This window comes from Coregonus clupeaformis, chromosome 26 (genome assembly GCF_020615455.1).
Source record: "Coregonus clupeaformis isolate EN_2021a chromosome 26, ASM2061545v1, whole genome shotgun sequence".
Taxonomy (NCBI): domain Eukaryota; kingdom Metazoa; phylum Chordata; class Actinopteri; order Salmoniformes; family Salmonidae; genus Coregonus; species Coregonus clupeaformis.
Window position 1 is genome coordinate 50,629,530 of NC_059217.1, and position 13,340 is coordinate 50,642,869.

The window sequence follows — 13,340 nt, forward strand, 5'->3', positions numbered from 1 at the left end:
GGGGGTGGGGAATGAGTGTGTGTGTGTGTGTGTGTGTGTGCATGTACGTGTGTGTGTATGTTTAAGAACGATGGGGGTAGGCAGTGCTCTCCCTGGTGTAAAAATATAGTTTTTCCAAGCCAGGAGGATGAAGGGGATAAAGAAAGAGAGAGTGTGTGTGTGTGTGTGTGTGTGTGTGTGTGTGTGTGTGTGTGTGTGTGAGGACCCCTGTTGTGAAATCTATACTGTATGAATAATAATTACAGACAGTGTATTTATTCAGAGTGTTTCCCTCTGCTCTGAGATGGGGAGAGAGGAGAGAGAGAGGTAGGGAGAGGAGAGAGAGAGGTAGGGAGAGGAGAGAGAGGTAGGGAGAGGAGAGAGAGAGGGGAGAGGGAGAGAGAGGGGGGGAGAGGGAGCGATAGAGAGATTGGAAGACAGAGTAGGGTGTAGTAGAGTAACCACTGATCAGCTCTCACATGAATATGTCCATTAAATCATTGCGCAAAGCTTACCTGAACACAAAAATTTCCCCACACATGCATGCATGCACGCACCCACTCACACACAAACAAAAATGTCCGCATGTATGCACCCACCCACACACACAGTGTCCCAAACACACATACTGTATGGTGACCCTCAGACCTACTCCCTTTAGTTAACCATCAATAACATGTTCAGGTAAGCCTTGCGCGAGGATTTAATGGACATATTCATGTGAGAGCTGATCATCAGAAAGGCCATTACATTTAAAAGAGGACATCTGCTGATTAGAAGGTGAGGGTATTATTTTAGCATGCCACTCGCACTGCACACCCCATGGATCATTTGAAAGTACTTGTTCAATCTGGGTAATGTCATTAAAAAAAAATGTAATCTGTATATGTAGCATTTAAATGTAAACTAGAGTGAGGATGAAATGGCTAGAATGTGATATATATTAATAAAAGATAATGTGCACATTTTAACACAATATGGGACATGGGGGGAGGGAGGGGGCATAAAGGAGATGGGCAGGTGTTTTAAGAGGCTTTTCAGAACTTTTTAATTTAATTTCTAAAATTGATTAAAAAAACAACTCCATAGCTGGGGTAGAGCTATGTGGGATGAGAGTATGCATGACGTGTGTGTGTGTGTTTCCATTAGGCATTTGTGTGTTCAGGGAGTTCATCCTAAACCAAGAGGGTCATTTTGCTTACTGTAGACCCCAGTCATCCCCTCTATGCAACTGCAATACTCTCCTTTTCTCCCTTCATAATTTCTCTCTAGTCCCTCTCTCCATTTAGTTATTGATCCATGTTATTGATGATTATTTGATTAGTTTCACCACAACATCTCCTGCTTGGATCAATGAGACTTACTCTAACATCTCCCCATTCCCGCTCTTCCTCTCTTCCCTCTCTTTCGATGTAGCATGATCAGAGAAGCAATATTGGTTTAACTTGCCAAAGCATTTGATGAATAGATTGATGAATGTAAAGGCAGTTGAACATAGAGGCAGACACGCATGATCGGAATGGTGCCTTTTATTTCACAAGAGTGTTTCAGAAGAGATGCAGGGCTATAAGCAAGCCAACAACAGCAAGTAAGCAGAAAGAGACACTGTATGTTCCTAGAATAATACAAACTTTTATTAAAAAAAAAAAATCAATAGATTAAAACTGTCCATACTGTCAGCACTATAACAGATATTAGAATATATTCATTTATTTTTACAAAGATAGTTACAAAAATGACTTTGGACTGAATGGAATATCAGTGTTAGCTTTTTCAAGAAAATAAGATGTTACTTAAGAAAGAATAATCAGTTGTGGACAACAACAAGGTGGAGTTGAGAATTCCTAGTCCTCTCTCTCGCAGGCACATATGAATAACTCAGTCACATCTGCACATACCAACATGCCTCTCTGGAGAAGTAAACCCTGAGTTTCTCACATAGAGTGATGTGTGTAAAGTAGTGCTGTAAACATCTAAACTCACAAATACTGATTCCAATACAGTGTGTGGAATCAGATACACTCGTACCTCTCTGATTCAAGCTGCCCTTAGTTTTTATTGAACATCACTATCAGATAGTGTGTGTCTCTATATTCGGGCCAGGAGGTTGATGATGAGTTTCTGCAGGTCCTGTGTGCGTCGCTGGGTGATTTCCAGCACCTCCTCATGGTTGACGCGGTCCTGGCTGCCATACTCTGACACCACGCGGTTGGTGATGAGAGACAGGCCGAACACACGCAGACCACTGTGACGAGCCACTATCACTTCTGGCACTGTACTCATACCTGAGTGAGAGGGAGCGAGAGACAGGGAGCAAGACAGAGATAAAAGGGAGAGGTCAGAGGGAGGCAGAGGGAGAGAGAGAAAGTGATACAGGAGGGTGTGGGTGTGTGACAACAGGGGATAAAGAGGGGAAAGGAAAGATAGGGGGAGGGGTAGACCTAGAAAATGAGTAATGTCAAAGGATCAAATGTACAGCTTCCTCCCTGTCAACCTGTTACCCTCTAACGGACACCACTCAGGGTTCAGATCAATTGAACTGTGACCCCTGAAGCTGACCCCATTGGCATAGATATCCCACTGGGCACAGACGTCAATTCAACATCTATTCCATGTTGGAAAACAACCTTGATTCAACCAGTGTGTGCCCAGTGGGATGGCACCTGATGTTGTGTGTTTGAGAGAGAGGAGCACCTGAGGTTTTCTGTTATTAACATCTGCTTGTTTGTTCCTAATTTTGTTTCTAGCTGCATGCACCTCTCCCCGTGTGTGTGTGTATGTGTGCGTCTGTGTTTTATTGATGGTGTCATTGGTTAGATGGTATTACAAATTCCCTGTCAGTGACTGGTATTGGCACCTCACAACCCAGAGCTGCACAATCCACTCCCCATCCCCCACGACCGGAGCCTGAGAGTATAGGGGGCACCATAAACCTGCCTCTCAAACTCTCCCTGACGTGTGAGATGTGCCCTGATAGGTTGCTAGGGAGGTTAGTAGGGGGCCGGACATCTGCCCATCCTCTTGACTATACAGGTCACACAATACTGTGAGTCTGAATGACGTAAAATGACGTAAAAGTCTCCCTCAAAAGTGACAGACATCTCTGTCTCTGCCCATCAACAATTGGACTCAATAATATCTCTGAACTTGTGGGATGGTGTGCGTGCCCAAAATCCACTACCATTCCACTACCTCTCCCACATTTCATCCCAATGTACATTCCCATGTGCATCCCCATATTTATCTTCCTCAGTGTGTTTAAATAAAGTTTGTGTGTGTTAATTCTTGGGATGCTTTATTCCCCTCTAACCGGGGGGCGGTTAGTGAGTCACAAACCATTAAAATACGTAGAGCCAGGTCGCTCTCTTTCAGATAGAGTGTTCTTGGGGAGAGCCTTCTCCATTTCCTCAGTCAGAAGACAGTATACACATCCAAGGCCTGATGTGCTCCCTCAAGGGACAAGTTGCCCTTTGGCACAGATCTGAAACCTGACCATAAATCAGTGTCTTGTACTCACCCACAGCGTCTGCCCCCAGACTCAGCAGTATCTTGCTCTCTGCCACTGTCTCGAAGGCGGGGCCGCCCACATTGCAGTACACCCCCTGTTGGAGGAAAGAGGAACAGCCCTGCTCCTCCGCTACCTCTCGAGCCAAACGGCCCAGTTCTGCATCATACGCATCCGACATGCAGGGGAACCGCACACCAAACCTACACACACGCACACACACAGAACAGTAGAGTTAACACACACACTGAACCCTCTCAAACATACACCCCAAAACCTCACATGCCAAAGTGTACTTTTTTAGTCGGAAGTTTACATACACTTAGGTTGGAGTCATTAAAACTAGTTTTTCAACCACTCCACACATTTCTTTTTAACAAACTATAGTTTTGGCAAGTCAGTTAGGACATCTACTTTGTGCATGACACAAGTAATTTTTCCAACAATAGTTTACAGACAGATTATTTCACTTATAATTCACTGTATCACAATTCCAGTGGGTCAGAGGTTTACATACACTAAGTTGACTGTGCCTTTAAACAGTTTGGAAAATTCCAGAAATGATGTCATGGCTTTAGAAGCTTCTGATAGGCTAATTGACATCATTTGAGTCAATTGGAGGTGTACCTGTGGATGTATTTCAAGGCCTACCGTCAAACTCAGTGCCTCTTTGCTTGATATGATGGGAAAATCAAAAGAAATCAGCCAAGACCTCAGAAAAAAATGTGTAGACCTCCACAAGTCTGGTTCATCCTTGGGAGTAATTTCCAAACGCCTGAAAGTACCACGTTCATCTGTACAAACAATAGTACGCAAGTATAAACACTATGGGACCACGCAGCTGTCATACCGCTCAGGAAGGAGACGCGTTCTGTTTCCTAGAGATTAACGTACTTTGGTGCGAAAAGTGCAAATCAATCCCAGAACAACAGCAAAGGACCTTGTGAAGATGCTGGAGGAAACAGGTACAAAAGTATCTATATCCACAGTAAAATGAGTCCTATATCGACATAACCTGAAAGGCCGCTCAGCAAGGAAGAAGCCACTGCTCCAAAACCGCAATAAAAAAGCCAGACTACGGTTTGCAACTGCACATGGGAACAAAGATCGTACTTTTTGGAGAAATGTCATCTGGTCTGATGTAACAAAAATAGAACTGTTTGGCCATAATGACCATCTTTATGTTTTGAGGAAAAAGGGGGACTTGCAAGTCGAAGAACACCATCCCAAATGTGAAGCACGGGGGTGGCAGCATCATGCTGTGGGGGTGCTTTGCTGCAGGAGGGACTGGTGCACTTCACAAAATAGATGGCATCATGAGGAAGGAAAATTATGTGGATATATTGAAGCAACATCTCAAGACATCAGTCAGGAAGTTAAAGCTTGGTCGCAAATGGGTCTTCCAAATGGACAATGACCCCAAGCATACTTCCAAAGTTGTGGCAAAATGGCTTAAGGACAACAAAGTCAAGGTATTGGAATGGCCATCACAAAGCCCTGACCTCAATCCTATAGAAAATGTGTGGGCAGAACTGAAAAAGCATGTGCGAGCAAGGAGGCCTACAAACCTGACTCAGTTACACCAACTCTGTCAGGAGGAATGGGCCAAAATTCACCCAACTTATTGTGGGAAGCTTGTGGAAGGCTACCTGAAAGGTTTGACCCAAGTTAAACAATTTAAAGGCAATGCTAACAAATTCTAATTGAGTGTTTGTAAACTTCTGACCCACTGGGAATGTGATTCAAGAAATAAAAGCTGAAATAAATAATTCTCTCTACTATTATTCAGACATTTCACATTCTTAAAATAAAGTGGTGATCCTAACTAAGACAGGGAATTTTTACTAGGATTAGATGTCAGGAATTGTGAAAAACTGAGTTTAAATGTATTTGGCTAGGTGTATGTAAACTTCCGACTTCAACTGTACCTTCAACAATCAAAGCATCTAATGATTGTAATAAGAGCTCATCACAGCTAAATGACTCATTACCGTAATAACTCCACTTAGGTTACCAACATCTCATTATCAGTGGCTTAGCGATGACTGCTTAGAGGCAATTGAATTTCTAGTTCAGATTCAAACATGACAAATCTCCAATGACACTCTATTCCCAATACAGTACAAAGTGCATAGGACAGAACCCCATAGAATAGGGTGTCATTTATGGTCATTTGGCCTCAGTGTTTAGGGAGGCTCACTGATGATCAGAGGCACCTGTTTGGCTGTCTCATAGTTTAGGTGTCTCACCTGTCATCGTTGTGTCCCCTCAGAGGGTTGATGCCAGCCAGGCCAGGCATATTGATGTGGTCTCCGATCAACATGATGTCACCAACATTGAACTTAGGGTTCAGTCCTCCTGCAGCGTTGGTCACTATCAACGTCTCCACCCCCAGCAGAGTAAACACACGCACCGGGTACGTCACCTGCACAACACACACGGAATATACAGTATATATAAACACACACAACTTCAGCAGTCAGAGTGGGCCTAAACCATTACAGTGTCTTAGAGTGACAGAGAGCATCATCACATTAATCAGCTGTCTTTACTTAGGACTCAGCAGCCCACTGCTGTCTCAACTATAATGTCATCTGCCAGCCCTGTGGTCAGAGTAGTCTAGGAGCTTCATGTTGGACAATGACAGCAGAATCCAATACAGTACGATGTAACAAGCTTAGGTCCTGCTTAGACAGTATCAGTTGAATATGTTTATTGCATGTCTGTATTTTACAGCAATTTGTCTTCAAAATACTTTTTACGGAATGCATAGCATAGTATGTACTGTACGTGTGTTGCATTGTGTTTCAGAGCAGAAGAGGCAGTCTCACTGTGGCAATGTTGTAGCCCTCATAGTAATGGAACCGGCCCTGCATACAAACACAGGCCTTCCCTTGCAGCTCCCCAAACACCAGATTCCCAGCATGGCCTGGCACTGAGAGAGACAGAGAGAGAGAGAGAGAGAGAGAGAGAGAGAGAGAGAGAGAGAGAGAGAGAGAGAGAGAGAGAGAGAGAGAGAGAGAGAGAGAGAGAGAGAGAGAGAGAGAGAGAGAGAGAGAGATACACACATACGTGCACAGCACAGGAGGTTGCTGAGGGGAGGACGGCTCATAATAATGTCTGGAATGGAGTGAAATTGAATGGTATCAACAACATGGAAACCAGGTGTTTGATGTGTTTGATACCATTCCATTTATTCCGCTTGTGGTGCACAGGCATATTCACACTAACATACACCAACTTCCTTGCCAGATTTAGGGCCGACGAGGTGTTGCACACACACACACACACACACGCACACACACACACATACATACATACATACATACACACGTATGTTACCCTGCATGGTATGGGATTAAGGGAGACAGATGTGGAAAGGGGGTCAAGTTGCAGGTCAAAGCACTAACAGACCAGTCTACCTGCTGTGCAGTATGGTGGGAGTTTGGTGTGTGCCTCAGTGGCAGAGCTAGTTCCCCTACCCCCTGAGGGGTGATTAAGCCCTGTCCCCCAGAGCTTAAGTCTGAGTAGGAAAACAACCCACCTACCCCCCATCTACCCCCCATGGTCCCTCAGTAATGATGTCACCTGGGACCAATGTTGATGACATAGCTTTAGAACTTTATTATGCAATGTAGTCATGTGCTTTGAGGTGAAGAAGATGTTAAGCTACAGACTCACAACACAGTGTCAGAGAAACAAAGTCTTCAAGGTTATGCGTGTATATAAGGTGAATGCACCTATTTGTAAGTCGCTCTGGATAAGAGCGTCTGCTAAATGACGTAAATGTAAATGTAAATGTACTGTACCTGTGCTCTGAGGGAAGCGAGGGATGTCTTTATAAGGGAAGGCTACACTATTCTCCAGTAAGTCTGCCAGCCCTCCCAGTCCAGAACCACAGATGATGGCCACCTTGGGCTTGTGCTGCATACGCTCCAGCAGCCAATCAGTTGTCTCCTTGTACTGCTCATAGGTGTACCTGAAAGGTGAAGAGAGATAGTGAGAGAGAAAACAGTGAAGGGTTAGGGGCAAAGGGAACGATTTGGGCGGTGTAAATGCAGTTTTTTCCCACTCCTGCAGTGGAGCGTTTAGCTCAGGCCCTGGGCAAGGTAACTTGGCAGGACGGTGATGAATCACAGGCTGAGAAGCCTCCATAAGCAAATCCACTGGAGCACAGCAAGCAAGCAGTCCCTCACACACACATCAGAATGCAATACTCAACACACGCGTGGGTGGTGATGTGTGTGTGTGTGGGCCCTCAAGTGGGCCCTGAAGCCTGATTGGAGGGTTAGGATGCGTAAATAAATCCCCATCCCTCTGGCCCCATCAGCCAGCAGGGATAAGCATGCTTGTGCTAGCCTTGATCATGGGGTGTGGGAGGTGGGGGAGGAATGGCTTGAGCAATTCATCAAATTCGATCAATTCAATTCACTGGGTGAGTAGACATTTCTCTCTGCCCTGAAGGCAAGGACAGAGCGAGAGAGAAAGAGAGAGAGAGAGAGAGAGAGAGAGACAGAGACAGAGACAGAGACAGAGACAGAGACAGAGACAGAGACAGAGACAGAGACAGAGACAGAGACAGAGAGAGTGTCACGCCCTGGCTCGGGGGACTCTTAAATGTTGAGCCAGGGTGTGGAGTTTCTGTTACATTTTCTATGTTTTCGTTCTAGATCGTTTAGATCTATGTTGGCCAGGGTGGTTCCCAATCAGAGGCAGCTGTAGCTCGTTGTCTCTGATTGGGGTCCATACTTAGGCAGCCTGTTTTCACTAGTTTAGTGTGGGATCTTGTTCCGTAAGGTTTTGTGTATAACCTAGGACTTCACGTATCGTTTGGTTTATTGTTTTGGTTCGTGTGTGTACTCAATAAAGAATGTACGCTTATCACGCTGCGCCTTGGTCCGCTTCATCTGTCGACGATCGTGACAGAAGATCCCACCACCAGAGGACCAAGCAGCGTGCCCAGGAGGAGAAGTTGGCGATGTCCCAGGTGGGCGAATGGTGGTCTTGGGAGGACATATTCGCGGGCAGAGGGCCATGGGCAAAAGTAAATGCCCAGGCAGGAGAGGAGAAACGGCGCCAACCGTGCCGACGACGGACACGCGAGAGGCAACCCCAAGTAATTTTGTAGGGGGGGCACACGGCGTGGACGACGGGGCTGCTGGAGGCAGCTACAGGACGAATCGGCGGATTAGGAGAGGAGGCCACCAGGTTTGGGGGGCTGGAAGGGTGGTTGGCGGAGCCTAGAGCTAGAGCAAAGCCAACTCCCCGTACTCAGGCTAGGCAGCGTGAGACTGGGCAGGTTCCGTGTTATGCGGAGCCACGTACTGTGCCGCGAGTGTTCCGACACAGTCCTGTACGTCCTGTGCTAGCACCACGCACGTGTCGTGCTAAGGTGGGCATGCAGCCAGGACGGAGTGTGCCGGCTCAACGCTCGTGGCCTCCAGTACCCCTCCTCGGTCCCAGATATCCTCCGCCAGTGCCACGTGCTGTAGTGCCAGTACGAGTGCACAGCCCTGTACGTCCTGTGCTGATGCCTCACACGCGTCGCCAGCCCGGTCCGGCCTGCTCCTGTCCCTCGCACCAAACCAGTGGTGCGCGTCGCCAGCCCGGTCCGGCCCGTTCCTGCTCCCCGCACCAAGCCAGTGGTGCGCGTCGCCAGCCCGGTCCGGCCTGTTCCTGTCCCTCGCACCAAGCCTGTGGTGCGCGTCGCCAGCCCGGTCCGGCCTGTTCCTGCTCCCCGCACCAAGCCTGTGGTGCGTGTCGCCAGCCCGGTCCGGCCTGTTCCTGTCCCTCGCACCAAGCCTGTGGTGCGCGTCGCCAGCTCGGTCCGGCCTGTTCCTGCTCCCCGCACCAAGCCTGTGGTGCGCGTCGCCAGCCCGGTCCGGCCTGTTCCTGTCCCTCGCACCAAGCCTGTGGTGCGCGTCGCCAGCCCGGTCCGGCCTGTTCCTGCTCCCCGCACCAAGCCTGTGGTGCGCGTCGCCAGCCCGGTCCGGCCTGTTCCTGTCCCTCGCACCAAGCCTGTGGTGCGCGTCGCCAGCCCGGTCCGGCCTGTTCCTGCTCCCCGCACCAAGCCTGTGGTGCGCGTCGCCAGCCCGGTCCGGCCTGTACCTGCTCCCCGCACCAAGCCTGTGGTGCGCGTCGCCAGCCCGGTCCGGCCTGTTCCTGCTCCCCGCACCAAGCCTGTGGTGCGCGTCGCCAGCCCGGTCCGGCCTGTACCTGCTCCCCGCACCAAGCCTGTGGTGCGCGTCGCCTCTTAAAGGCAGTAATGGGTGAGAGGTTGGAAGAAAAGGTAGCTAGTTTTAGCTTAGTTTTTTGTAGGGTGAGCAGCCTCTGTAGTTTGTTTGCTAAATAGACGGTTACACTTTAATGCGGTCTGTATTAAACTATTTATAAGCATTTATATAAAGACTGCACACAATTAAGGGTTAGGTTAGGGTTAGGTAAGGGTTAGGGTTAAATAGCGCTAACTTTAGATTAGGGACTGCAAAAATACTTTACATATAATTATTAAAGGTTTATAAATGTGGGAGTAATGGACCGTTAAAATAAAGTGTTACCAAATAGACTATTCAAAACATTCTATAAGCTACCTAAATGAAACTCATGCCTACACTCTTTGAAAAAAAGATGCTATCTAGAACCTAAAAGGGTTCTTCAGTTGTCCCCATAGGAGAACCCTTGGAAGAACCCTTGTTGGTTCCAGGTAGAACACTTTTGTATGGAGGTGAAAAGTATGGAATAAAAAGTTGCCTACATTATTTTTTTGTAGGAATGTAGTGGAGTAAAAGTAAAAGTTTGCAAAAAATATACATAGTAAAGTACAGATACCCCCAAAAACAACTTAAGTAGTACATTTAAGTATTTTTACTTAAGTACTTTACACCACTGCCTATGGGGTCACCAGAATAACCCTTTTGGAACCCTTTTTTCTAAGAGTGTAACGCTATAGGCTTATAGCCTAATCTTGCGCCTGCATAGCCTGTAGTGTTTTGGCTGCAGCGTTGTTTTATTGTGTGCAATAGGCAAGCTCTCATCGAATTCAAACTGGCTATCTGTAGTATTTTTTTATTTCATCCACCTTGAATCATATGGGAAGGACGTTTTGGCTATCTACCTGTCACTTTGACTGGGGGCGTTATCAGAAACGAGAGCTACTGCAGCCATATTACTCTTGCGCTTTCTCACTGCACTCTCAAATTCTCTACGAGGAATGATCGCCGTTGCTATGGCAATGATCTGGTTGTGCCCGAGTTAATGGATAATTCGAATAGGCGAAACAAGTTTATGAGATGATAGATGAAGGTTTGTTCCTTCTGACCCAGCCTAATATCATGTAGTCGTTTAAATGTATCGTACCTGCTCTCGCTGGCGGATGACATGTCGGCTGCAGTTGAGGAAATTGTTAGATTTATTTATCTTGCTGTCTTGATGCGAAGTGATACATCTGTCAGTTTGAAAAATGAGGGTGGAGTGATTCGCTCGCGGTGTGGATTAACAATAGTGCAGCACGCGGACTGGCTTGGGGGCCAGTGCTGGCTTAATGCAGGGGTTTACCGGGGCTGAAGCCCCTTGGCCCAGGCCTGTGGGGGGCCCAAGAGGCTACAAATAAATAATTAAAAAATAAGGAAATATGTATACAGTGGCAAGACAAAGTATGTGAACCCTTTGGAATTACCTGGATTTCTGCATAAATTGGTCATAAAATTTGATCTGATCTTCATCTAAGTCACAACAATAAACAAACACAGCCTGCTCAAACTAATAACACACAAACAATTATATGTGTTCATGTTTTTATTGAAAACACAGTGTAAACATTCACAGTGCAGGGTGGGAAAAGTATGTTAACCCTTGGATTTAATAACTGGTTGACCCTCCTTTGGCAGCAATAACCTCAACCAAACGTTTTCTGTAGTTGCGGATTAGACCTGCACAACGGTCAGGAGGAATTTGGGCCATTCCTCTTTACAAAACTGTTTAAGTTCAGCAATATTCTTGGGATGTCTGGTGTGAACCTCTCTCTTGAGGTCATGCCACAGCATCTCAATCAGGTTGCGGTCAGGACTGACTGGGCCACTCCAGAAGGCGTATTTTCTTCTGTTGAAGCCATTCTGTTGTTGATTTACTTCTGTGTTTTGGGTCGTTGTCCTATTGCATCACTCAACTTCTGTTGAGCTTCAATTGGCGGACAGATAGCCTTACATTCTCCTGCAAAATGTCTTGATAAACTTGGGAATTCATTTTTCCGTCGATGTTAGCAAGCTGACCAGGCCCTGAGGCAGCAAAGCAGCCCCAAACCATGATGCTCCCTCCACCATACTTTACAGTTGGGATGAGGTTTTGATGTTGGTGTGCTGTGCCTTTTTTTCGCCACACATAGTGTTGTGTGTTCCTTCCAAACAACTCAACTTTAGTTTCATCTGTCCACAGAATATTTTGCCAGTAGCGATGTGGAATATCCAGGTGCTCTTTTGCGAACCTCAGACCTGCAGCAATGTTTTTTTGGGACAGCAGTGGCTTCTTCCGTGGTGTCCTCCCACGAACACAATTCTTGTTTAGTGTTTTACGTATCGTAGACTCGTCAACAGAGATGTTAGCATGTTCCAGAGATTTCTGTAAGTCTTTAGCTGACACTTTAGGATTCTCCTTAACCTCATTGAGCTTTCTGCGCTGTGCTCTTGCAGTCATCTTTGCAGGACAGCCACTCCTAGGGAGAGTAGCAACAGTGCTGAACTTTCTCCATTTATAGACAATTTGTCTTACCGTGGACTGATGAACATTAAGGCTTTTAGAGATACTTTCATAACCTTTTCCAGCTTTATGCAAGTCAACAATTCTTAATCTTAGGTCTTGTGAGATCTCTTTTGTTCAAGGCATGGTTCACATCAGGCAATGCTTGTAACGATCCCGGCAGTCTGAGTCGGGTCCTGTCTGTGGACTAGTTTTTCTGCTCGTGATCTCCAGTTTCCCGAGGGTTCTGGAACGCTCCGGGGAGCTCTCTTGATTTCCGCACCTGCATCCCATCAGCAATCTGCACACCTGGTCCTGATCATCACCCTTCTTAGGCTCTGGCCTAACATCCATTCCCTGCCGGATCGTTAGCCATGAACAGTAGGTTTACCAGAGTATCAGTCTTAGAGCGTCTAGCGTTAGTTTTGTTGTTTTGCACCTTGTTGGTTTGTTGTTTACTTACCTCCGTTTTGTTCCATCTGCAGTCACTCATCCGGGACCTTCATCCAACCTCTGCCTGGTGGTCGGCGGCTGCCGAGCCATGATGGGATCAACCACTGCACCCCCAACAACTAATCAACGCCGCCCGCTCTGTTCCCTGGATTATTCAGCATCACTCTTGAATTTGTAAATAAACACTCACCTTCGTTTCAACTTACCTTGTCCTGGTCTGCTTCTGGGTTCTGGCTTTGTAACTCGTGACAGAACGATCCGGCCAGTAATGAACCCAGCGGACCTGGACTCTGTTCGCCATGCCATTACCCATCAGGAGAAGATGTTGGGCCATCATAGCACGGTACTACAGGAGATCGCGTTGTCAGTTCGGAACCTTTCTACCCGGTCTGACGGAGGTCCAGAACCAACGCAAGTTTCCGGTGGAGGATCCACTACCGGTTTCACCCATCTCGCCTGCCGCTTCTGGAGCTGTGTCCTTCCGTGAGCCCAAGGTTCCGACGCCGGATAAATATGAGGGGGAGCTGGGAAGATGCCGTTCCTTCCTTATGCAGTGTGGATTAGTGTTCGATCTACAGCCCTACTCTTATGCCACAGACAAGGCTAGGATAGCCTTTGTGATTGAGTTGCTGCGTGGTCGAGCGCTGGAGTGGGCTTCAGCCGTTTGGGAACG

General features: G+C 47.0%; 1 protein-coding gene across 2 annotated transcripts; it reads right to left on the reverse strand.

Moving 5' to 3' along the window:
* Nucleotides 1-1,500: 1,500 nt before the first annotated feature.
* LOC121548422 (purine nucleoside phosphorylase) lies at nucleotides 1,501-10,975 on the reverse strand. 2 transcript variants are annotated; one of them, XM_041859854.2, is made up of 6 exons: nucleotides 10,841-10,975; nucleotides 7,294-7,463; nucleotides 6,316-6,377; nucleotides 5,734-5,909; nucleotides 3,497-3,687; nucleotides 1,501-2,264 (listed from the first exon to the last, which is right to left on the reverse strand). In XM_041859854.2, the coding sequence occupies exons 1-6, from the start codon at nucleotides 10,861-10,863 to the stop codon at nucleotides 2,068-2,070; spliced, it is 819 nt and encodes a 272-aa protein (XP_041715788.2). In that variant the 5' UTR covers nucleotides 10,864-10,975; the 3' UTR covers nucleotides 1,501-2,067. The 2 variants fall into 2 exon arrangements, with proteins under 2 accessions (XP_041715788.2, XP_041715787.2); XM_041859853.2 differs by having other exon boundaries at nucleotides 6,316-6,419.
* Nucleotides 10,976-13,340: the final 2,365 nt, after the last annotated feature.

Coding starts and splice junctions, on each gene's coding strand:
- LOC121548422 (XM_041859853.2), bottom strand. CDS start 10,863: ATGTCATCCGCCAGCGAGAGCAG. Junction 3,688..5,733: donor AGGGGACACAACGATGACAG/GTGAGACACCTA, acceptor GCGTGTGTGTAG/GTTTGGTGTGCGGTTCCCCT. Junction 2,265..3,496: donor TCTGGGGGCAGACGCTGTGG/GTGAGTACAAGA, acceptor CCTCTCACTCAG/GTATGAGTACAGTGCCAGAA.